This window comes from Pseudorca crassidens, chromosome 2 (genome assembly GCF_039906515.1).
Source record: "Pseudorca crassidens isolate mPseCra1 chromosome 2, mPseCra1.hap1, whole genome shotgun sequence".
Lineage (NCBI taxonomy): Eukaryota > Metazoa > Chordata > Mammalia > Artiodactyla > Delphinidae > Pseudorca > Pseudorca crassidens.
The window spans coordinates 122,268,252-122,294,371 of record NC_090297.1 but is presented as its reverse complement, the minus strand read 5'-3'; the positions used below and the strand labels follow the sequence as shown (position 1 = coordinate 122,294,371).

The window sequence follows — 26,120 nt, the reverse complement described above, 5'->3', positions numbered from 1 at the left end:
AGAATGAGGACTAATAACTGTGCCTACCTCATCGGGTTTTTGTGAGGAGCAAATGAATTAAAGTATGTCAACTACCTAGAGCAGTGCCAGACATACAGTAAATGTTATATATGTTTGTTTTTCTTGTCATTATTATTGTTTACTGTTATTCTGTAATAAGTGATATAAAGAGGCACAGGAGTACTAGGAGCCCAAAAAGAGACTTTAATCTGGGAAGGATTCCTGGAGGAAGTGACAGTGCACTGAGTCTGGAAAGATGAATAGGCATTACCCAAGCCAAGAAGGTGGAAGATGGTCCAGGAAAGGGGTGTTGGAAACCATATGACATACCTGAGTGTGTTAGGAGCTGCACGGAGGCTAGTGTTGCTGCTGTGTAAAGTTCCAGGCAGGATGCTGAGGGAATGAAGCTGAAGCAGGGTCAGGTCATGGGGCGTTTCATCTGCTCAGCACCCTTCTCCTGACTTCTTTTAGCTCAGATTCCAATCTACTTCCCACTCCATCTAGGCCCAGGTACCAGTCACCTTCCCACTTCTACTGGCCACGAGAGTTATGGGCAGATGGGCATGTGCCCCAAGCTGGCCAATCATAATGGTCCCCTGGGACTTCCGCTGGGGCCTGGGTGGACTAGTCCACTGCCCCTCGTGGCATGTTGCTGGAGGAGTGTGGTTCTGGGTGACTAAAGGCCTCTTCCCCACTGTGGCATGGTCCCCAGTCCTGGCCCCTCAGGTCCAGGAGCTGCCCAGGTTCCTGCAAGCCTGCCTTCTGTGCTGTGAACTTTCTCACTGTCCTACCAGCAAACCTGTTTTTAGAATCTCAGCTTCTTTTTTTTTTTTCAACGTCTTTATTGGAGAATAATTGCTTTGCAACGGTGTGTTAGTTTCTGCTGTATAACAAAGTGAATCAGTTATACATATACATATATCCCCATATCCCCTCCCTCTTGCATCTCCCTCCCAATTCTGACTTCTTCAAGTGGGTTTCTGATATTTGCAAATGAAAAAGGCCTGACTAATAGACGACGCCAAGGAGCTGGGATTTCCTCCGCTGAGCAGTGAGGAACTATTGAAGGGTGTTAAACTGGGGTCAGTTGGGCCTTTCAGGGACGTCACCCTGACAGCAGTGTGGAGGATGAATTAGAGAGAAAGGTTGGAGATGGGGACACCAGTGACGGACTATCATCCTCATCTAGGAGAGAAGTGGCAAGGGCCTGACCTGAGAGAATTGAAGTAGGAATGGAGATGACAGGCTGATCTGAGAAACCAGAGGCGGCCCAGAGCAGGAGGGGCCAGGCGCTGACTGACCATCAGCTGGGTCTCTGCCCATGAGGCCCAGGACCTAAAGGCCCTGGACCAGCTGCAGGTGGCCTGGCTTGGAAGGTCAAGGCCAGGAAGTGGCAGGCGGCAGAGGCAGCAAGAAATTCTGTTCTCCCCTTTCAGCAAACCCTTTCTGCTCAGCACACTGTCACCTTGCCATGTCAGGTCTGCCCCCCAGTGCTCTGCTGTCTGTCACTGCCGAGGGATTTCTTTTAAATGTGTTTGTCTGTTTTCCCATCTTCCTTAGAGTGGTTCCTCATCAAAAGCAGGCCCTGCCCTCTGCTGCTTTTGTACCTTCCTCCCAGGCCTCCCAGCCTGACCATGTTTCCCCCATGCAGAAGAGGCCTCCCATAGCTGTGAACAGCCCACTCTATGGGATCCTAAAGACAGCATGAGGACCAAGGCTCCCAGGAGGGAGGAGTAGAAGGGGAAATGGCCTGAGAGTGGGGGAAACAGCATTTTAAAAGTGCATTCTATGGACCTGAGGACATGGGGAGGGGGAAGGGTAAGCTGGGACAATGTGAGAGAGTGGCATGGACATATATACACTACCAAACGTAAAATAGATAGCTAGTGGGAAGCAGCCGCATAGCACAGGGAGATCAGCTCAGTGCTTTGTGACCACCTAGAGGGGTGGGATAGGGAGGGAGGGAGGGAGACACAAGAGGGAGGGGATATGGGGATATATATGTATGTGTGTATAGCTGATTCACTTTGTTATAAAGCAGAAACTAACATACCATTGTAAAGCAGTTATACTCCAATAAAGATGTTAAAAAAAAAACTACATTCTAAAAAAAAAAAAAACTACATTCTATGGAATCAACTTAAGTGTCCATCAACAGACAAATGAATAAAGAAGATGTGGTGTATATACACACACACACACACACACACACACACACACACACACAATGGAATACTATTTAGTCATAAAAAAGATTGAAATTTTTTCATTTGCAGCAGCATGGATGGACTTGGAGGGCATTATGCTAATTGAAAGAAGTCAGAGAGACAGATACTGTATGATATCACTTATATGTGGAACGTAAAAAGTACAACAAACTAGTGAGTAAAACAAAAAAGAAGCAGACTCACAGATACAGAGAACAAACTAGTGGTTACCAGTGGGGAGAGGGAACAGGGGAGGGGAAATATAGGGGCAGAGGGAAAAAGACAAAAGGGTTACTGTGGGATTATATGAAATCATGCATGTGAAACTTGAAAATTGTAAAGCACTATAGAATTTGAAGAATCATGCAATAAAACCATTTTAAAAGAAAATTGTTTAAAAGGAAAAAAACTACATTCTATATACCAGAGACTTTACAAACATCATTTCATTTAATTCTCACAATAATCCTGGTAGATACTTTCTATCCCCATTTTACAGGTGAGAAAGCCAAGGTTCAGGAAGATCAAATGACATACACAACACCGTGCAGCTGCTAAGGGAAAAAATGAGGATTTGAGCCCAGCTCCCTGGTGATTCTCACCTTTAGACTGATTTTTTTTAACCATTTAAGAGTGGGTTGCTGTTATCTCTAGTCCAACATCTACGATTATCTAAGATGTGAGTTGGCTGACATAGTGTTGGATAATAAACTTTACAAACATATGTAAATATCGAGCTGATGGTATCTTCCTTCACATTTGTTATCTGATTTAGGAAGATGTGGGTTGCACTTTTAAGAAAACCAAGATGAGGTACAAAAGTTTTTTTTCCTTTGGTTTGTACTTGCCCTCAATTCAAGAGCAGCTACTATCACTGCCTGCTAGAAACCTTGCTCATCTGGGCTGTTTGTTTTCCACCTCTTACACTTTAGGCAGATCTGTGTCCTGGGTAGAGCAGCAGTCCTCTGGTTACCAGCTGTGGCATCACACCACACGTGCCCTCAGACCATGCTTGTCCCCTCCCTTAAGGAAGATTCTATTCCTTATCTTGTCTGAGACAAGAAAAAAATCCATCTCCCAAGTCACTTCCAACTCCTCAAAATGATGCGAGGCTACCACACAGATCTGGGAATTAATCTGTGATTCAGCAAAGTAGTCAGAGATGCAGGGATAGGACAAAGAGTTGTTCCAAACATTCAGGAATCTAGACATGAGTATACAGTAGGAGTGCCATAGTGCCTGATCGGGAGTTGTCTTGAGAGCTGTGTATCCCTCTGGGAGGCTGCCATGTAAGCCTTACATGCCCCGGAGGTGGGCTCTCCCATGTGAGGAGGGGCATGGGGTGATGGATAGGAGTGAGGACCTGCAGCCAGACAGCCTGCTCCATCAAGTATAACTGTGGGCAAGTAACTTATCTGCTCTGTGTCTCAGGTTCCTCATCTGAGAAATGGCAATAATGGTACCCAGCTCATGGAGTTGTGAGAATTACCTAAGTTAACCCACATAGAATGCTTAGGACAACTATTAGTACGTGATGCTCAGTGGGTATCAGTGAAGATCATTACCACTCTTAGACCCTTGTCCTGGGCCCCATGCCTTAGAGGGCCCTGCACTCCACAGTGTATGCAGTTCTGAAGGGCCAAGGAGACATGTCTGGACTCCTCCTTCTAGACCATACTTCAGGTACCAGGACCTCAGAATTCCCTATTGAAACAGCCTCATGCCTACTTCCAGGACCCTTGTAGACCTTTTCCCCAGGTCTACCTCCTAAGGGTGGATTCCACTGCCTTGGGAACCCCCAGAGAGGCTCCAGGTGACCAAAGGTGGTGGTATGGTTGGAACCTGGACCTGTGGACTTTGGTGTCCACGCCCAGGTGTGATCAGCCCCCTGTGGACCACAGTGTCTGCACCTGTTTGTATGGGGCCCCTTGTGGCCTTTCATGATGTGGATGTCGCTCCTCTTGGATTGTGGTGTCCACATCCGTGTGACTGCTGTCCCTCACCACCGTGGTCCAGCAGAACGCGGTAGAATCTGAGAATTCTAAATTTGAATATAGCCTTCCAGACATGAAACTTGTCAAGGTCAGAGAAGGGCATATATTTTATTTAGCAATTTGTAGGATTGATTTATAACTTTTAAATACTTAGTCATATGGTATGTGGGCTTTTTAAAAAAATTATTGTCCCAGACCCTGAAAATTTTAGGGGAATTGGGGGAATGTGGTGATGACGTTGGTGGTAAAGAGGGAGATGGAGAGCGATTGCTGAGCTGATGCTCTGGGGACCAACACCTGAAGCTGACGGCAGGACTGTATTGATTTGCTTTCTCACTTCCTTCTTCTGCTAACTGTGGCCAAGTAGAGAGAAGGCAGAGCTGTTGGAAACTTAGGCGCGAAGGACAAAACAAATGGTGTGTGCAGATGCGGCCAGGGCTTCTGGAGTCAGGCCGACGCCTCCCGCCTCAAGCATTCATCCGTTCACCCTGGTTAACTGCGAGCTCTCAGTAGAGGTCCCTGGCTCCCCACCCTCCCTTCTCTTGGAAACAGCTCTCAGCTCCTCCTGTTTTCTCCACCCACCTCACTCCAGATTCAGCTGTAGTCTGGTGTTTTTACTATCTTCAGCATCCCTGACAGTGGCCCTCAGGGACCCCTCTTCAGGAGCCCCAGGGCCTCACTGAGCACAGTTGTCTGTACATCTGGCACTCACAGCAGCCAAGATCAATCCATGTAACTCACACCAACATAAACAATTGTATTTCCGTGCAAATCGGGTTTGTTCTTCCCTCCTCTGACTCCTCTGCCTCTCTTCTCCAAATGACCTTCAGCGTTTCCACTGGCTCTCGTTTCAACATGACACGCAGCACACCCCATGCATCTCTTCCTCGACCCGTGTTCCTGCAGCTGCTGGGCACCTTGCTAAGTGGGTGAGGCACAGTCAGCCAGCAACAGCAGTGAAAGAAAGTCCCCAGGTTTTGCGGCGGCACGGAGTAATAGAAAGCACCCAGACACACGAGTTCAAAGCACAGCTCCACCACTTAATTCCTGTACATCTTTGGATCAGTTACTTAACTTCTCTGAGTTGTGGGTGCTACATGTATAAAGTGAGGATAATAATGTCGAGCTTAGTGCTGTGCACTAAGTGCTGTGCACAGCACTTAGTGCTGTGAGAGAGACGGCACACGTAAAACCCCTAGCACAGGAACTGGCACAGATAGATTGTCACTGAATGTAAAGACAAGGACCTTATTTACCGTTGATTCCCAGCACCCCACCCAGTGCCTGACATAATATATGTTGGTTCTCATCTTTGCGCTGGGAGGAGCTGACTCTGCTGAGAGGAGCGGGCTGAGTTCAAAGGTACAAGTAACAGTGGATCCACCGGCCGAGCCCCAAGCAGAGCTGCCTCTGTTGATCTGTCTTCTCTCTCATCCTTAGCTTTCCTCCCTCGGCTGGGAAAGTCACCCTCGAGATTCGAGTTTGTGTCAGAGCTGGGCAGGAGTCCTGTGGCCCCAGGGAACCACACACATGTCAAAAGTATCGCCTTGGCAAGGCTGGAGGAGTTTCATGTGGCCACTGACAAACCTCGTCCTTTATTCTCTTGACCACTTATGTTAGGACGGCTGATGTGCTCTAGTCTCCTGCATGAATATTCATTCTTATCTGTCTAAGAGAGATGTGAAAGAGAAGTGGAAATGCAGAACATGTAAAGGCTTATAAAGGGCAAGGAGGAGGAAAACAGCCCTTTTAGGGAGGCAGCTGGAAGAAGGGTGAAGTGGGTGCTGGCTTTCAATTTATACTCTCCTGGACAAATACAGACCATTCTAATGATCTGATTGGTTCTCATCCCTCTGGGAAATCTCCCACATGGAAAATGGAGGCCTGACCTGGGCCTCGGATTGGCTGTTTGTTCCTTTAAATATGATTGTGGGTAGATAGGGCTTGGTTTTGTTTTGTCTTGTTTACCCTTTGCATTGTCTTCTTTGGAATCTCTTACTGCAGAAGAAGGTATTTATCAGGCACTCATACGTTTTGCTGTTTGTAGCAGATGCCACCAAAGTAATTGGAGGCAACTGGGTGTGTTAAAATCATTTTAACCCATCAGGGCTGCTTGGAGTAATTGCCCTGGAAAGCTGTGAAAAGGGTTTTCAGGTTGAACTTGAGACAGTTGTAAATGTGTCCTTTTGTTGGATAACAGAAGGTGAATGCTAATGCTGAGAGGGACTTGGGGAGCTGGATGAGTGCTTGTCTTAGAAGCTCTTAGAAGCTCTCACTGCCTCCCAAGGCCTCAGCTTTCCTGGAGTAGTGGTTTGGAGCCAGCTCTGTAGGGTCGGAACTCGCAAGCGTGAGGCCCGTCCTGTGGCTGGCGGCGGGGTGGAGTGACCGTGGGCCGGTCTGTCCACCTCTGCCCCTCAGGCCCTGGGTCTGTGAAATGTGAATGTGGCAGGACATTAAGAGGCAGGACATTGTACACAGACCAGCCAGCGTTGGGACACTATGGGCTGAGGCAGAGAAATACAGGCCTGAGCATCAGATGCCATGGTTCTTGTCCCGACTCAGTCACCAACTAACTCAACCTAAAGGAAGTCACTTAACTATGTCAGCCTCCGTTTTCTTAGCTATAAAATGGGGGATTGGATTAGATTGAAGGGTGGCAAACTTTTTCTCTAAAGGGCCAGAAAATAAGCATTTTAGGCTTCACAATCCATTTGGTCACTGTTGCAACTACTCACCTCTGCCATTATAGCACGGAAACAGCCAAGACAATATGTAAATGAATGGACGTGGCTGTTCCAATAAAACTTTATTTGTAAAAACAGACAACAGGCCATAATTGGCCAACCATGGATTACATGACCGATAAGGTTCTTGTTTTCTAATTCACAATTTTTTTATTAAGAGCTTTGTTGAGGTATAATTGATATACAAAAAACCTCTATATATTTAATATTTAGTTTGATGAGTTTAAAATTAAACTCATATGCATACACCCATGAAACCATCAGCTCAGTCAAGGTAATAAACATATCCACCGGAGCCTGTGCTCTGCAACGGGAGAGGCCACAACAGTGAGAGGCCCGTGTACCACAAAAAAAAAAAATATATATATATATATATATATATATATATATAGACATATCCAGTAAGGCTCTTCTAACAGTTAAGTTACACGTTTATCTTGTGAAGTCACAAAACCCATTAGAGTGTGAAATTACTGCTGATTTTATTTGCTATGTGATTAACTGAAGTTACACATTAGATGGCTACCTTGGTATATACTTTTAAAAAGCCTTATAGAATGTCAGACTCTTAGAGCTTAAAGGGTCTTAGGGACCGCCACCTGCTCCATCCTGGAAGCCCCTCTACGAGTTCCTGACTCCTGGTTACCCGTAGTCTGCACTGAGCTTCTCATCTCAGAAGACAGCCCACTCCATCCAGGCCCCTCCCGCTGTCAACAAGTCCTCAACGAAGGCAGACTCTGCTTCCTTGTGACTTCCCCCGTTGGTCCCACTTGTGCATGCTCCTTGCTTCCACCGTCTCCTTCTACCCTCATCTCCCACAGATAAGTCGCACTTGCCCTGTCGAGTCCAGGAGGTTTGCCTCAAAGGACCACTTCAGCGCTGCCTCCTTGCTTCCAGTTGAAACCTGGCCCACTGCTCCTGGGCCCCCCACCTCCTCCCCAGCTGCCTCATGTCAGGCTGGCTCCACGCAGGCCCAGACTTTTGGAGAGAGCACTCTCACTCCAGGAGGACTGCATGTTAGCTTTCCATCCCAGCTGCACTCCCAGCTCTACGTCTCAGACTGCACTTGGTTCAGCCCCTGTGCCCTTCCCAGATATCCAAAAGCTCTGTTTGTGTCCAACCCCTGGGCCCCAATTATCCAGGAATGTTTAGAATACATGATAATTCTTTAGGTATTTAAAGTCCACTCTTTTCCAGACTAATCAGACCCCCAGTGCTTTCAGCCTACCTATACACCCACAGTTCAGCCATTCCTACCATGAATAAAACAGCTAACTGCCTTCTCAACAGAAATCTATGCTAATGAAAGCATATATCCATAGAAAATTAAGTGCCATTAAAACTGGAGTGAAACAGTGGCCCTAGAAACTACGCTTCTCAGGTGGGAATAAATGGATGCTTATGCTGTTAGCCTATCAGAGAAGCAGTAGCTTGTGCTGACGAGGAAACGAGGTGTCGGGGGAGCCAAGACAGTAACAGCTGATCATCTAAATGAACAAAGAAAAACTTGCTACTTGGGGTCTATTATATCTGCTGTTGTGTTTATTGAACACCAAGAGCAAACTACATGCTCCACACAATACCGTATTAGGCAAGAATCCTCCCCAGGGACTTGTGTCTTTCCCTAAACTGTCAGGGGAAGCAGAAAAAGACCACGGAAAGGGAACAGTCAAGATAAAAGTCGAGGGACGTGGTGACTCCTCAGCCAGGACAAGATGGCAGGGTGGTGCCATTAAAATCGAAGGGTTCCTCAGGGTAAAAAAAAAGACTTCTAAGTCTCGGACTCTTATCAATGATGATGATCTGATATGTTTGGATGACTTTTTCTCAATCGCTTACAGCCTTGGTTCCCAGTATCTGGAGTAAAAAATGTGAGGGCAGATGGGATTTGGCTAGCTAATCTAAAGGGTTGCTACCTCTCTATTCTTCTGTAGCTCAGACTCCTGTCATTCTGTGTTTGGAGGTTTAAAAGCCAAATTTGTTTTCTGATTCATATTCAAACAGACATTGAGTGAGAAAATGGTTTGGCCATTTCTTGAAGGGAGTCAGGTCTCTTCTTGTGTGAGCTCTGGCTGGCCCCATCCTTGGCTGTATCCCATGTAGCTGTTTCCTGTTCCTCCCAGGCTGCCAATTAGAAGTGTTTCCATACTAGTCTTCCAGGAGTAGCCGTACCAGAGAACCAAGGTTATGCTCCTTAAGTAACTTGTGACTCAACATAATTTTTAAATCATGGAAATTAATTCCACTACATATTAATGGGATATTTTTTCTTGAAAAACACATCTAAAAATTCCTGTGGAATAATTAAGTCAATGAAAATAGTCAAGAATGTTTTGAAAATGAGGGACTTGCCCTATCAAATACTGAAATACACTTTTATTAAGTAGTTTTAATTGACAAAAAACTAAATGGACAGATGAATGGCACAGAATATAACGCAGAAGTAGACTATTACATAGTTACAATTTAGCTGGTGATGAATGGGAGTCACATATATTTGGGGGGAAAGAGAGTTTAAAGAAATACTAGTAGGATGATTGATTAACTATTCTTATTGTTAAATATGTAGATCTTCACTTTATACCAAAAAATTATAGAAGGAAACACAAAAAACAAGTCAAACTAGCACAGGTAACTTGGTATTGAATCTCAGAGCGGAGGAGTTTCTAAACATAGAGCAGTAGTTGAAATCATATATTTTAAGCATAGAATTTAAAACAGGAGTGGAGAGGAGGGAAAGAATGAATAGGCGGAGCACAGTGGATTTTTAGGGCAGTGAAACTACTCTGCATACTATAATTATGCCTACATGTGATGCATTTGTCATACATTTGTCCAAACTCACAGAATATACAACACCAAGGGTGAACTCTAATGTAAACTATGGGTGATAATGATGTGTCAGTGTAGGTTCATCCGTTGTAACAAACGTACCGCTCTGGTGGGGATGTTGATTATGTGGGAGGCTGGGTATGAGTGGGGGCAGGGCGTATATGGGAAATCTCCTTATCTCCCACTTAATTTTGCTGTGAACCTAAAATTGCTCTAAAAATAAAGTCTATTTTAAAAAAAAACTAAAAAAACAAAGAACTCCAAAAACAAAGGGTCCTGAGACCTTGGAGTCATCTGTTCTTATCCCCCCATTTTACAGATAGTTATTGAGGCCCAAGGGGTGCTCGGGGTCACAGAACTAGTACCTGAATCCCAGCCAGTGTTCCCCTAGGTATCGAGAATGGGTGTTTCAGCTGAGGAGGGTGAGTTTTCCATAGGACAACTCTGATTGGAGAAAATACCCTGGAAAATGAAATACATAAAGCCTAGGATTATTGAAAGGAAACTCTCTTCTTCCTGAAGGGACCTAGGAAAAAGAGCTTCTTAACCATGGAATAAGGTTTGTGGAAAGCACTTCATTCTAAGTTCGTTGGGGATTGTTTGGTGTTAACCTATGACTTTGCCAATCTGCAGATGGAAATTTACTCCCCAGATGCACCTTGTTTATAGAGAGAGCATGCTCTTCTCTTTCCCTGGCTGAATGCCTCTTGCTACAGAGAAATGCAGCTCTGGACAGAGCCAAGCCTGTTGTATGTGGCAACAGTGTCCGCCTCCCGGATGCAGAAAAACGGCAGAGCAGGGTGGCCGCCTCTCATCTGGGGCTTGGGGAGCAGGGTCAGCGTCCCATCTCTGGTTCTGGTTGGAGAAGACAAAGAGCCCAGAAGCAAACAGGTGTCTACACACGTGTTTGAGCAATTCCAGTTACCACTGGAGCAGATGCCATGAGGGTGGCTCCAGCAGCCCTACTGGTGGCCACGGTATGCGTGGAGTCCACACGATGCAACCAGGCCTCTGGCCGAGAAACCTGGCTTAGATCTTCACAGACTGAGCCACCAGCTCCAGCTGGCTCCAGGGGGAAGGAGAGAGGCCGGGAGCCTGTGCGCTCAAACTCAGAGTCTAACAAAATCACGTAGGAAGAGAAAAGAGCGCAGTGAGCTAATAGCAGTGTTTTACATCTGTCTGAGGCTTTACAGTTTTCAAAGCACTTTCACACCTATGACCCTGTTTTTTCTTTAGAGAACAGGTATTATTATTGTTCCCATTCTATGCACAATGAAGTCGAGGCTCAGAGACATCAAGGGACTTGACTGAGATAGGAAGTGAGCAAACCTGACTCCATAACACAGCTGACTTCTGGCTATTTCACGACTCTTCCTGCCAGCTTTGGTGACATCTCCTCTGGAAAGCTTTCCTGAGCCCTCAGCTCCTCCAAGTGCCCCCTTAGCACTGACCATGGGGTCCTGGACTCCCTCTCTTTGTCCGTCATCCTTCCCTAGATCATAAGCTGCATGAAAGCAGGGGGTCATGACTGTTCATCGGAGTATCCCCAGGTCCTAGGACATGTCTGGCACATAGAAGGTGCACAGCAGACACCCAGAGTCCGTTCAACATGGCTTCCAGGGCCCATAGGATCTGCATCACCCCTGGGTCCACAGCCCCTTTGACCTCACCTCTACCCACCTTCCCCAAGCCGACCTCAAATGCAAGAAGTACTTCCCCACTCCAGGGCCTTTGCCGGCCCCTCTGCCCGGAATCCTCCCCTCCACGCATCCGAGCAGCTCCCTCCATCACTTCATTCTGGTATTCGCTTAAAATGACAATGGGTCAACATTCCCAAAGAGGCCTTCCCTGCATCTCTGTCTTAAAAAGCAGCCCCATCCTTCATTACCTCTATCCTGTTTGTTTGTTTGTTTGTTTGTTGTCCTTTTCTCCTACCACGTAAGCTCCCTGAGGGCAGGAGCTTTGTTTTGTTTTGCTACTGTGACTCCAAGAGCTTAGAACAGTCCCTGCCACTCGGCAAACATTTATCGAATGAATGAACGAACCATGCTGTTCCGTGTTAAGGCACCAACAGCTGCTTTCCTGTCACATCTGGAGAGCATAGTGGTACCACATACCCCTCCTATTCCCTCATTCCTCATCCTCTGCCCTCCCCCCCAAAATACGTGAGATCCTCCAGCTCTATGCTAACAATTAGAGAAGGCTGAGGGGAGCGTTTTGTACACAATCAGACTATCTCCCCGGGAGTCGGGAGCCCTGAGGTTGATGTGGGTCAGACAGTCTAACTCTGCAAAGATATTGGCTAGCACAGCTATGGTTTCTGAGTTTTGGTGGGGGGGAAACAGAGAACCTAAGCTACACTGTTGTCTCTTTTGAAATAAGGAATCCACATTGTTATACTGTGCTGGGCAGGCTCCACATCTCCTTCTTCTGTGTCCTCTGAGGTGACTAGCACAGGGCTGGGGAAAGGGGAGTAAAGGCCGCCACCCCACCCGCAGCCTGTTACAGTGCGGGATGGACTACATTTTTTCAAGTCCTGCTGGAAATCTCCTGGCTGGAAACGTTCCCAGATGCCCAATTTTCTTGCTTGAAGTGCATTTCTTTTCTCCCTGAAAATTAGTACAGGAGAATTTGTCTCCGTTATAAACCGCATCCTGGTGGCAAGAGTAGAGTGTTCAGTATTCACACAGAACTCCCTAAATGCTTGATGTGTACAGAGCACTGTGTGAGGGGCTGCGGCTCCTAGGGATGGGATGCAGAGAACTGGGGGAAGGGACAGGTCACCCAAAGGAATTTCCATGGACTCTGACTCGGGGGATGTGTAAACTGACCCAGGACTCCTCTGTGTCAAGACTTAGGAAGAACTCGCTGTAGGGCTGAGATCAGGAAATTGGGGTGCAGAGCTCCATCCCAGAAGGGTCCCATGCCCCATTCCTTATTAAACTTCTCTTCTCCCCTCAGTGACCAAAATTGCAGGGGGCTTGGACCATTCGTACCAGGAGACCCAAGGGAAGGCAGAATTGGCCTTCTCCTTGGGGACAAGGGCTCCGACCTCAGGAATGTATTCATTCTTTTAATAAGTCCATCACAACTAAATATATAGCAGCCCTGTTCTGGGCCATGGATACAGAGAACTAAACTGAGCATAGGCCCTGCGTTCAAGTTGCTTCCACTCTGCAGGAGACAAACATGTAGATATGTTGGGACATGGTGGGAGATGAGGTCAGAACATGGAGAACTTTGGGAGCCTCACTAAGGAGCCTGTCCTTCATTCTGTGGACGATAGGGAGCCACTGAAGGGTTTCGAGAAGAGGAGTGGTTCGCTTAGGTTTTCATTTTCAGAAGGACTCTCAAAGGGGGTTCTTAGGAAGACGGTGGACTTGGATTCATCATGGAGGTCCCCAACCTCCCTTGACCGTGAGCACCACCTCCTCCCACGTCCCCCAGCTGGACTGGGTGCATCTGCCACACACTCATGCTGCACTTGGACTTCTCCCTGCTGCAGCACTCATCCTCATTTAGGGTTGCCTGTTCTCTTGTCGTGTCCCTCACTAGAATGGCAGGCACTAACTTATGCGCATCATTCTATCCCAGTGGCCAGCACTGACACTAAATATATACATTTTTTTTTAATGAATGTCAAATGGAATTATTGCAGTGGTGCAAGAGACAGAAAATCAGGGTCTGGGTAAACTAGAGCCATGACAGCAGGAGGATGGAAGGAAGGGAAGGACGTGCAAGATGGTGGACAGCCCTGTAGCGGTCAGCGTTCCTGGCGACCTCAGAGCAGCAGCCCTCTGCCTCCTATCCCTCTCCTGCTTTTTTCGTTTGTAAAGTGGGGTTGTAACACCTCCCAGGGATGTCGTGGAGATGAAACCAGGTGTAAAGTGGCAGCTGACCGCCTGTGTGATTGGTGGATGCTGGGCTGCCTCTTTCCCCAATGTGATCCATCTCTGGACTCGTAGGAGCTGAGCAAAAGAGAGGCACAGTTTGAAGGCACAGTTTCTACCTGTTACTCCCTGCTCTGTGTCCAAGAGAGCACCCACTGTCCTGGGGAGACCACATCAACCAAACAGGCGTACCTGCCTCTCACAAGCTCCTGGATTCTCTGGCCTCAGCAGCCAGTCTTTTCTGAAAGATTACAGATCTACACCAAAATCAATTCGGAAAAATCCTGGCCACTCTGTGACTGAATGAACGAATGCATGAACCAATGGCCTGTAGCCTGAGCTCTGCCATTTACTATGACCCAGGACACCCTCCCTGAGCCTCAGTTTCCTGACCTCAAAATGGGCATTAGACTATGTTCTGCACAGTTCGTTTCAAGAATTCAGTTAGATAGTGCATGTGTGAGCACCTCAGAAATCCTAATGTGCGATAAAAATGTCTTTTTATCGTCATACATTGTATCCCCCAGCAGTGCCTGACATAGCGTGCGCACAGAGGGGGCCTTTGGCTGAATATTAAGAGCATAAATGGTGTCTATTTGATTTACTTACTGCCCTGCATCTTGTTATGTAAAGAATTTGCATGCCAACTAGTACCTGCAGGGTGGTGGATCCCAGCATGGTGGGGGGTGTTACTGGTTCTGCTGGGCTGCCTCCTTTTGCCCTGTGTTTGACCTTAATGGTTTATGCGTTTGGATCCTGACACTGCTCCTGCCAGAAGTGGCATCTTCCCCCAACCTCCCCATCCTGCAGGGCAGAGCTGAGATCTCACAGCTGCTCCCATCTGCATGCAGACCCCACCTCCTTACCCTCCCTTCAGCAACCCATGTGTACCAGGAAGCACCAATTCATTTCTGTGCAGGGCTGTTCAAGGAAACACACTCAAGTGTGAATGCACGGGAGGCCAGCTAGAACAACACAGCAGGGCCAGAGCCTCTTTGAAGGGAGGGACAGCACGATTCCAGTCCTCCAGGCCTGCCAGAGGAAGTAAGTGGGATTCCTGGATTTCTGATGTCATATCAACAACCCACTGCTTTGAGCGTCATTTGTTTTATCAGATTCCTCTTTTAAAATGCAAGTGTTCTTTAAAATGCAAAACTCCTAATGGTCATTCACACCCTGATGAAAATGAACTTTGTTATATGTTTCATCGCTAATGTTTATAAAGCTTTCCCTGTGTTCTCTCACCACACATTTAATTTAATCTTTATAACGTTGTTGGAGTGATTAGCTCTGCTTCACAGTTGAGGAAACCGAAGCTGGAGTGGTAAAGTCGTCTGAACATGCAGCTACAAATACGAGAGATGGAATTTCAAATCCAGCTTTTTCCCCTTGCAGAGTCTCTTTTCACTAAACCACATTGTTTCCGAGGAAGCCTGTAGGGGGCAGGACCCTGATGGGGACAGGCTGTGAGTCCGGAGCCCGCAGGAGGGGAATCCTGGCTGAGGACAGCTACCTGGTCCAGAGGGCCGTCATGAGAGTCAGCTTTCTCATCTGCTGCCCCACCACCACATCCAGCCCCCAACCTGGGCCAGGACAGGGCGTGCGGAGTCTGGGGGGCCAGTGATCATCTTCAGGCTGAATGACCATCAGATGGGGCACAGCCAAGCCTGATTCATGATAGGAAGTTTCTGTGGTCTTATTTTTTAATTAGAAAACAGATTTGTTTCTAACCTCTCATCTCTCTAATTTAGCCAATTTCACAGTGTATTTTAAGTGGGTTTCCAAGAATACAGAGTCTAATGGGTTCATACCCCAGCTCTGGCACCTGTTAGTGACTTTGGCCGAATTACGTAACCTCTCTGGGCCTCAGTTTGCACATCTGTAAAATGGGGGTCACCCAGTATGTGCTTCATAGGATTGTTGCACAGATGAAAAGAGGTGAATGTATAGAGTACTTAGCATGGGGCCTGGCATGTAGGAAGTACTCCCAGAATTGTAGGTGGTCCAGGGCCTTGTTGTCAGACCCCCATCCTCTTTGGTTTGAGGGCAGGAGCTGAGACAACACCTGCCTCTTGGAGTAACAGAGCACCCAGCTGCTCCTTGAATAGTGGGGCATCTGCAGAAAGGAATGACCAGAGTGGGACATCAGTGTGTACTCTGCTCTTCATCAGGGAAATCCGTGAATTAACGTCTCCCTCAAGACCTTTCCTCAGGTATCTTATCTGAGGCAGTGCCATGAGGGCTGAGGGCCCAGAGCTCGGTCTGGCAGTGTTTGGAGGATTCTAAGGGAAAGTACCCTTTCAGGCTCCAGAGGTTTCTCTCCAAGGTAACTCAGACTGTTGACCTAAGAACCTGATTAGTGCTTTTTTATAAATTGGGTGAAGTGAACAGACACAGAGAACAGACTTGTGGTTGCCAAGGGGGGGGGGGGGCGAGAAATGGCTCAGGAGTCTGGGATTAGCAGATGCAAACTATTATATATAGGATGGATAAACAACAAGGTCCTACTATATAGCACAAGGAACTATATTCAATATCCTGTAATAAACCATAATGGTAAAGAAACAAATAAACTGGGTGAAGCGAGGTGAAGATTGGAAGAAAAGAACTAGGCTGGACTCCACAGAAGCCTACTTTGGGCTTGGACCTATATTTTCTCTCGACCTTTCTCTCTGTTTTGTGTCTATCCAGGGACTGGGGTCGTGAGTATGATTATAATAGAAATGTGATAAATGAATAAGAAAGCTAATCCCTAGTAAATCCGTTCTGAAGAGGGAATGACTAAGCTGAAAGAGAGCTGCAGACAGAGCCAGTGGGGAGATACACCCCAAGAATTTAGACAGAAACAGCAATATGCCAGAGAGACCTGGCTGCTTCTGGAGACGAGATTGCAGAGTTACAGCCAGGGAAGGCCATGGCGCTGAGTAACGTCTCCTGTTGCTAATCAAGTCTTTGAGAACCTGGATCATGCAACTTACTGAACTCAATTTATATTATCTTAGGCAAAATCACTATGACCTGGATGGAAACTCAGCCAGAGAGCAATAAAGAATGGAAAGCCACAGGTAATGAACTAGCCTCTGGGAAGCCAGGAGCCCTAGTTTCTGGCTGGTTATATTTTAAATATTACAGAAAATTAGATAACATTGAACATTTGCCAAGTACTTACTAAGTGCTTCGAACTTTGATGACTTGCACTCATTGGATCCCCTCAAAAGCCCTGTGCAGAAGACATCCTGGTCTAGTAACCACTTGACAATTTTCTGTTATAAAGACATATTTTGGGACCTTGTGGATTTGACTTTTCTCCCACTTCAGGTGGCCAAAAGAAAGTGGTAATTCCCAGTTATTTGTAACTAAAGTAAGAGACTAATTACATTTCCAGAACAGACTGTAGGTACAGCACAGACGCTGTACGTGAACCATGGTCAATGTGTCCTTGCCGGATGACAGCTGTTCTAGCCTGTGTTACAAGTTGTCCTGGACTCGTCTGAGACTTCTAGCTTTCTCTCTGCATTGGTGCAATCATCATATTAGGCGTCTTGACTTGACAGCCAAGCTCTGAAAGTAGAGGCCCATTTATTGGGGTGCAGAGAACAAACGTGAAAGCCAGTATAACCTTATCCTTCCTATTCCTGCCCATGAGTCCTGGAGAGAGTACCTATTTTTAACAAGCCATACATTTGGGGTCTCCTTGATGCAGAAAAGAGCAGATGCACTGAAAAATGTGTTCCTTGGACTGATCTCAGCCTCCTAAATTCCATAGTTGCTTGATCCTGGGAACACATGAAAGACAAGGGTCGGGTTCAGGCCAGCATTTGTGGGATGGTCAGGAGACCCCTATCTACAGTGGTCCCATCAGTCGTCTTCACACAGAGGCCTAATGCTTTCCAGCCTCCAACTTTGGTCATCAAAGACAGTTCATACTGGTCACTTGGTTTTTCACCACTGTGGCGTCTTTCATTTTTGCTCAGCAGGGACCTTTCAGGTTTCTCGGTCATTCCTGTCAACATTTACAGGGCATAGGACCTCCCAAAGCTTGATGGTACAGTGCCAGCCCATGCTCACACTTGTAACTTCTTAATTCTCAGTATTACATGCAGGGAAGCTGGAGGCTCAGAGCTTGTTTTCTGTCCTAAGCCGTGTCATCCCATTATATCTTCTGTCTCACTCCTCACAGGTCCAGATGTGCTCAGCTTCCCGGAGCTCTGCCTGATGAGATAGCAGAAGCTGAGTCTTTCATAGTCGAGGGCCACAAACTCTACTCTCCCAAAGCTGAGGATTAGCCAGCAGCCAGCATGCACATGACATGTGCTCATGGCATCAGTGGCCGGCAAGCAAGAAAGAAGCAGGGAAGTTAACTATTAGCTGGGCTTTGGGGAGCAGCTCACGGGAGGAAAAGCCAGGATTGCTCACCACTTGCCTTGGCCTCAGCCAGAGGAAGAAAAGATCATGAATAACAACATCCGAAACAGCGGAAGCAAGAGAGCAGTTGCAGTCTCTTACTGCCTGACTCTTCAAACGTGCCCACCTGTGCAGAGAGAGGATGTGAAGTCAGGGTTTCATGGTACCCAGGATCAGGGCCAGTGATAAATCCTGTTCTTTTCCTTTTGAACACAGCTCTTCATCATCGCTTGATCCTAGGACTCCAGCCTGGTTTCCCTGGCAACTAGGCTGGCTTCCAGAGGCAAAGGTCAGGGTGCGGTGAGATGCAGGCAGACCTGCCATGATAAGTGTTCAGGGCAGGAAGGCCAGCTGGGTGAAGAGAAGATGAGAGCATTGAAACAGACCTCTCTGATGAGTCCAGGGCAGTCAGAGACATTCCTCCCCTTAGTCCCCATCTTGGATGATGAAACTGAGGCATAAAGCAGCGAGGTAACCCGCCCTAGGTCACATGGCCAGGACATTATACAACCAGGAATTAGAACCTGAGTTTTCCTTCCTTCCAAAGAAAATGCTGCCACTGACCAGCCGCCAGGAAGTTGTGTGCTTAAAGCTGTTTCTCTTGGAGAAGAGACGGGGGTATAGTGATGTGCGTGGGGGGCTCTTTGGGCTGGCCAGCAGGGTGAGCTTCCAGCCCACGGGTGGAAGCAGACCCAGCGCACTGCCCTTGCCAGAGCCGCGGCCCACATGCTGACCGGTGACGGGCCGTTCTCAGCAGTGGCTCCTGGCTAACGAACGACAGGGGCCCAAAGGGGAGCTGGAGGTCCAAACTTGTGTTCTTCCCACCAGTCAGAACAAATCAGGATGAAAACTTGCTGAGAGCAGCAGAGAGGCTCCTGGGATGACTGAGTTTCTTAGAGACAGACACTCTGTTGGTACCAGATGTCATTTTAAGCTAAAGATCTATGGTTATGTCGCTTAGATGATCTTCTTTATTTACCCTAACCCATAATCCAGAAGCCGCTCTAGGTTGAATGTGGGCCATTAAGCATTCCTGTGAGAACCGCAGTTCAGTGTTTTTAGGTGTTGCCATCGCCACGTGGGGAATTACCTTGCTGTCTGCTGTTTGCTGCGCTTAGGATCTGATTATCTCCGTGTTTATTCTGACCGTCACCAGTCCTCGGGAGTCTGCACCTTACTCCTCTGTGCGGGCGGAGTGTCTCCACCCACAGGAGTTCCTGATTCCATCCCCTGCTCCAGCCCCAGAGACCTTCTGGGAGGTGGCGGGGGAGGGTCTGAGCCTCACTCACTGTATCTATCACTCGGGCAGTGCCCTGCCCATTTCCCCCAGCCCCTTTCTTGGCAGGGGTGAAGAGAGGGATGACTGAGGAGGCCTAGGGGTCCCTGGGGTGCAAGAGTTCTGGGGCAGAGACAGGGAGTGAGGATTCTCTGCCAGGGCAGTGCATGGCAGTCTGTGCCCAGAGGCTCTGGCTGTACTGTTCCTATTGAAAGCGGTCACGCTGGCCTTCCTTCCAGGGTAGTCCCTAACCTCCCCTCCCCGGTGGCACCTGACAGCCCACACCGCAGAATCGAGAAGCTGTGAAGCTGTGTGCCCACGCCCCCAGATGTGCCCGAACCTCGGGCCAGCACCAGGCCTGCCTCCGTGTCTTCTGAACACTCCATCTCCGTGAGCTCTCCTGCCTGCCTGCCCCGGATCCTGGCCCTCTGGCCACCTTGACTGCTGCCTCTACCTGCCCCTCTGCCTTCTTTTTGACCTGCCCAGATTGCTCCCCACACCCCTGGTCTCACCTGTGATGCCTGTGCACTCCTCTGCCCAAGTCCTTCTGGGCCTGGCCTGCCACCACAGTGGGACTGGGGAACGGGAGGGGCCTGTGGGCTGAGTTTTCCGTGCTCAAAGGAAGGGGAGGGGAGGGGTGGGAAGCTGTCACCACAGGGCCTGGCAAGCCCTTGGGCAGTGGGAAAACGCAGCCACCTGAGGCCCGGCCTCCTGAGCCCGCACGTGTGCCCGCAACCCTGCTCCTGCAGGGGCTCGAGGACAGAGCTTCCCCTACCTAATGCGGAGACACAGGAGAAGCTTAAGTGTCAGAGCAGCCTGCCAGCTGGGCCACCTCTGACTCCCCACCTTGGACAAGCTGCTTCAGCTCCCTGAACTTGTGCTCTTATATATTTAATGGGTCTAATAATATCCACTGTGCAGAAGCATGGTACTAAGGATTAAGGGAAGAAATGTATATAAAACGCTCTAACCTGTCTGGCATGTCCTAGGTGCATAAACCACAGTAATAGTACGACTCTCGTATCGCTGTCACTCCAGCAGAAGCCCCATCTTGTTCTTCCCCTGCACATCTCAGCCTCAGTTGGCCCCAACCATCCTCTGCTCCTCCCAGGGCTCCTTCCAGAATATGTGACCATTTTGATTCACGGCAGCATCCGTACGGGGCGAGAATGTTCACTGCAAAAGAATTCGGGCACCTTCTGTCCCTGCACCTCTAGGACTGTCTTGCACTGTCAGCCTTCTAAGTACACACTGTTTGAGGCAGAGGGAAATCTGCTGTGACAGAACATGACAGCAGGAATCCAGACTCATTGCAGTCCTGATGCAGCATGGCCAAGGGCAGCGCTGGGTCCACCTTGACTGCAGAATGCCCACTGCAGCATTCTGGCAGAGAGCAGACGTCAGCGAAGCACACACACCTCCGGGGAGAGCGGCTTGGAGACTAATTTCACAGGGAGCACAGCACTTCCATAGTGGAGTGACAGCCTTCCACTTCTGTGCCCCCCCTTCTGGCTGCAGCCTCCCGCTCCATCGGGACCAAGACTTTCATTCCCACCAGCTCTGTGTGCTCTTCAATTACCACCATTTTTCTTTTGGCTGTAGGTATGGACACTCCCCTAGGCGCATTCCCCCTCAGATGACTTCTGCTCTGGGGCTGCATTCAGCACTTGCTGTTTGAGGTCATCCCTGCATCCCAACCTCCCGCTTCCCTTCCCTGTGCTGGACCTCTGGCTCTATAAAGCATGGAATCCAGAACACACACATACACACACACACACTCACTCACTCATTCACACTCCCTGTGTGCCCCCCCCTCTTCGCCACATCCCCACCGTTCCCCTGTGCACAGTCACTGATCCCAAGATATGCAGTCCCTTCCTAGCAGCCCTGTCCTTATATCACCCGAGCCAATCAGGAGGTATCAAGTCTTTCCTGAAAATCAATGCCTGCCTTACCTTCAGTGCCTAATCGATAGCTGCTCATTTTCTGACTTTCTTTAAAAAAATAATAAAGAGCCCTTTCCATGTGACCCGCCTGCCTGCCACTGCCAGGCCCTTGAGAAGCCTCTGCTGATCAGGATCCTTTTACTCTGCAGAGAATTGCTCTTTGACACACATTTCTCTCATGAGTTTGTCGTCCGTTCGTGTAGCACAGGTTCGATCTCTTAGAGCCTTCACATGTGGGAAGGGCCCCGAAAGATACTTGATGACGAAGAAGGCAAGCACCCTGCTTTCACAGGGGTTCTGTGAACTCTGGGTCCCATAGAACCTGGCAGGGAGTGACATTTCAGCCTATTTCCTTCTGCTTTTGGCCCAGGGGAAAAGGAAATAAAAGGTAACAAATGCCCCCGCAAGACTCCATTTTTTTTAAAAAAATCTATTTTATTGAAGTATAGTTGATTTACAATGTTGTGCTAATTTCTGCAAAGTGATTCAGTTATAGATACATATATATATATATATATACACACACACACACACACATTCTTTTTCATATTCTCTTCCATTATGGTTTATCACAGGATACTGAATATAGTTCCCTGTGCTATACAGTAGGACCTTGTTGTTTATCCATTCTATATATAATAGTTTGCATCTGTTAACCCCAAAGTCCCAATCCATCCCTCCCCCAACCCCCTCCCCCTTGGCAATCACAGGTCTCTATAAGACCCCTTTTTTCCTTGGTAAAAGTAGTGGGAAGGGCAGGGACTTAGAGTAGCTGCTTGAAAATTAGAATTTACTACCAGCTGCCTGTTTTTCCTGCTGTTCACGACCACCATTCACAACTAGACTTGAGACACAACTTGGCCACTTTTCTGGGTTATTTCTCACAAACTGACATGCCCCACTTTAAGGAACTGGAGATATATATATATATATATATATATATATATATATATATATATATACACACACATATATATACATATATATATGTATATATATTTAGAGAAACTTATAAAACCAGAAAACTAATGGGTGCTTATTTATGTTACATAAAGATTTTTCTGTTCCAAAATGCTTCTCTGCGAGGCTCCTTTAAGGAGTAGCTGCCCCAATCTATTTGTTTCTTTACATATCCTTAACTACTGCTGAAGTTCCAAGTAGATTTGAAAGAGTGTAGGTTTGGGGCTCAGGTAGGCCCAGGTTTAATTCTGGCCTGACCACTTAGTGGCAAGTTAGAAGGTCTCTGAGATCCAGTGTGCTCCTCTGTAAAATGGACATTGTTGGGAGGATTAAACAAGTTCCTTATTACTTCATTCATCAAAAATGTAGATTAGAATAACATTTCTGAGAGCCTCTTTTACCGTACCACACAAAAAGAACTGCGCAGATGTCACCAAATTTAAGAGACTATATTTGGGGTGGTTGGACCTAAGATAAAAAGTGTGCTATGTACACAAAATTCACTTTGTGGGGCTCACACCTAGGGCTCTCAAGGGTCAGGACTGGAGTTCTGGGTGGGCAAGGCTGGCTTGTAACTGAGGAGTATGGAATAAAGGAGAAGCCAGGTCTGCATCCTGGATGACAAGAACGAGCTAAGGAAGTTTGAAGCATGAAGACTAATGGGCAGAGATTAGGCAGAGAACCAGAAGTGAATCCAAGGCAAAAGTTCTGTGGAAGAGAAGAAACCGAGCAAGACTAACTGCGGGCAGGAGGTGGAGGGGGGGTGTTGAGACCACTGATCACCTGGAGGGGTCCCTTTAAACAAGCGCCCAGCGTGGGTAGGGTCAGGAACCCCAGGCAGGTTTGGAATTCAGGCTATGCAGAAGGCAGGGCAGCCTGGGACCCCTTGCTGGGGAGCAGGGCCTGGGTCCCACCATCCAAAAGACAGTTTCCTGTGACTTTTTATCTCCCTCATCAGTGCTCGCCTCCTTTGGCACAGATGATTAACATTGGTGGTAGCTCATTAGCTAATTGTTTCTTGTTCATGTTTACTAAGTGTATTATAAACAGTTTGGACAGATCTTCTTCCTGAGAGTCAAGTTCTGGAAAATTCTTCAGAAAAATGGGTTCTTCATACCCAAACCTCCCACCCGTTCTGTATTTCAGAGAAGTGATAGCTCAACTATGTCAACCACTGAGTTTCCAGGTTCTCAGGCCATCCTGCCTCAGTGACGGCAGTGGGGCATGTGGTAGGAAACATACAGAATGTGGATATAGGCTCAAGACCTGTCTCCATCACTTACTAACTGCTGGACCTTGAGAAAAATCAGTTAGCCTTTCTGAGCTTTGGTTTCCTTGTCTATAAAATGGAGGACATACTGTCTGTTTCATAGGATTAGCATGAAGATTAAACGAGATCAGTTATAAGAGGAGTACGTTGTGAAAAGCAGAATATTAAGCCAGTATTTGGCTGTGGTTGTTTTCCCATTCATTCAGTCACCGAATATTGTGGAGCATCTCCATAGCAGCAGGAGGTGGCAGGACCCACAAGGAATCACTCTTGAGACCCTACCTCCTTGCACCAACCTGACCAGACAGCCCTGGGGCAGTTGTCAAGGCCACCACCTCCCCTTCAGCCTCGTCCTCCCTCGCTCTTAGCCCAACATTATGTTCAGGTGATTCAGAAATTGCTGCTTCTACCCCTTCTGCCCACACCACTCGTTAAGGCCTTTGCTCGTGCTGCTTCCTCTGCTATTCATTCTTTATCCAGATTCTGCTCAGGAGCCAGCTGGCCTGCATTCAAATCCTGCATTACCAGGGCTTCCCTGGTGGCGCAGTGGTTGAGAGTCCGCCTGCCGATGCAGGGGACGCGGGCTCGTGCCCCGGTCCGGGAAGATCCCACATGCCGCGGAGCGGCTGGGCCCATGAGCCATGGCCGCTGAGCCTGCGCGTCTGGAGCCTGTGCTCCGCAACGGGAGAGGCCACGACAGTGAGAGGCCCGGGTACCGCAAAAAAAAAAAAAAAAAAAAATCCTGCTTTACCCTAGTCTAGTTTCTTTACCTCCCCAAACCTCAGTTCCTCCCCTGTAAAATGGGGACAAGGCTAGTTCCAGCCTCACCGAGTGGCTGTGAGGGTCAATCAGCTAATGCATGTGAAGGGCCGTGAACGATGCCCGCACAGAGCAGGCAGCTCCATCAGCGCTGGCAGTCGTTATTACCACCACCATCCTCTTCCAGCAAAAGCACTGCTGCCCTCATGATGACATGTCTCTGTACCCAAATATCCCACATTGTACTGAAGTAATCTGCCTCTAAGTCCTCCCCAGATAATGTCAACATTCCCTGAGAGCAGGGACACTGTTTTATGAGTCTTGATGTCCTCTGCACCCAGGACAGAGCCAGGCACATGGTAAGGGTTCAAGAAATCAGGGAACTGATTTAAAATGAGCCATATCTCTGGGGTGGTTTTTCTTTTTTCTTTTTTTACTACCATTTTCTATTACATAAGTAATTCATACATAAGAGTATAAGGCAGAAAATAAAATCACCCACAATGCCGCTCTCAGAGATAACATCATATTTCAGTATACGCTTTAGATGATTTCTGTCCTGTCTAATGGCATTTGAGCTAGACCTGGGGTCTGGAATACAGACACTGTAGTTGGGTGAGACTTCAACATAACTTCTTCCCACAATTTATCTGATTATGTTTGAGAGCAGGATGCTGCTAAGGGGAACTTGGCACACTTCCCTGCCTCCACATCCATTTCATCATGATTGTTTTTTTTGTTTGTTTTTTTTTTTTGTTTTTTTTTGCGGTACACGGGCCTCTCACTGTTGTGGCCTCTTCCGTTGCGGAGCACAGGCTCCGGACGCGCAGGCTCAGCAGCCATGGCTCATGGGCCCAGCCGCTCTGCGGCATGTGGGATCTTCCCGGACCGGGGCACGAACCCGTGTCCCCTGCATCGGCAGGCGGACTCTCAACCACTGCGCCACCAGGGAAGCCCATCATGATTGTTTTTTAATCGAAGTATAATTGACCTACAACACTATGTTAGTTCCAGGTGTACAACATAGTGATTCAATATTTCTATGCATTACAAAATGACCACCATGATAAGTCTAGTTACCATCTGTCACCATGGGGTGGTTTTTCTTTATTATCGATTTTGACTGGGACAGCATTCCCTTTGGTGGGTCTAGTCTTAGCCATAGAAGGATGGACTTAACCTCTGATCTTGGATGGCTCGTACCCTGTTGTTGTCATCCAAGTGGCCTCCTCCTTCAGCTCATGGCGCCTACTTCTCCTGATGACTTTTGCTTTTCCAGCCCAGTCTTCCTATTGCACAAGGGTCAGTTTCAGTGGCTGGGGCATTGGTCTGCCTGTCCATCCAGGGGCTGGGCTGGGGAATGAGCAGGTGGAAAACAAAGAGTTACCCCCATGGCTGTGTGCTCAAGAGCCCCGAAAAGTGACACATACAAGACACGGCTTCCTGTTTCCCAGTTTTCATGTTGACATCTTTCAACCCACATGAGAGCAAAGGGTCAGGAAGTGAACACTGGGAAGAAGAATTGTAGGCCTGGGCGGGACAGGAGGAGTATTGTGTATCTGACCTTGGTATGAACCTTTCTATTATAAAAGAGCTACATCTGCAAGAGGCTATTACCAGTTTCCTGTTTAGCTTTCCATCCCTGTCTCTGCTGTTCAGCTTTTTCATTGCTTCCAGAGGACTAAGAGACCCAGTGTGGCCCAGGGAAGGTGTAAGCTGAGTCCCACAGAGTCCATACAGCGTTTTTGGCCACAGGGCTCCAGACCACGAGGGAAAGCTGCTATTAACCCCCACTGCAGTTGTGTTCACAGAGCCCCTGCCTCCCAAAGAGAGTTCCC

The 26,120-nt window shown here is 47.8% G+C and overlaps 1 protein-coding gene across 3 annotated transcripts in view; it reads left to right on the top strand.

Moving 5' to 3' along the window:
* FAM78B (family with sequence similarity 78 member B) overlaps positions 1–26,120 on the top strand; it is a 103,866-nt gene that overhangs the window by 40,518 nt on the left and 37,228 nt on the right. Inside the window, exon 1 of one of the 3 annotated variants that reach the window (XM_067728516.1) lies at positions 16,678–16,732. The exons of the other annotated variants lie outside the window; for them this stretch is intronic. Coding sequence (XP_067584617.1) covers positions 16,719–16,732 — 14 coding nt within the window. The 5' untranslated portion in view covers positions 16,678–16,718. Of the gene's footprint in view, positions 1–16,677; positions 16,733–26,120 lie in introns of those variants that run through there. 3 annotated transcript variants of the gene reach the window in all.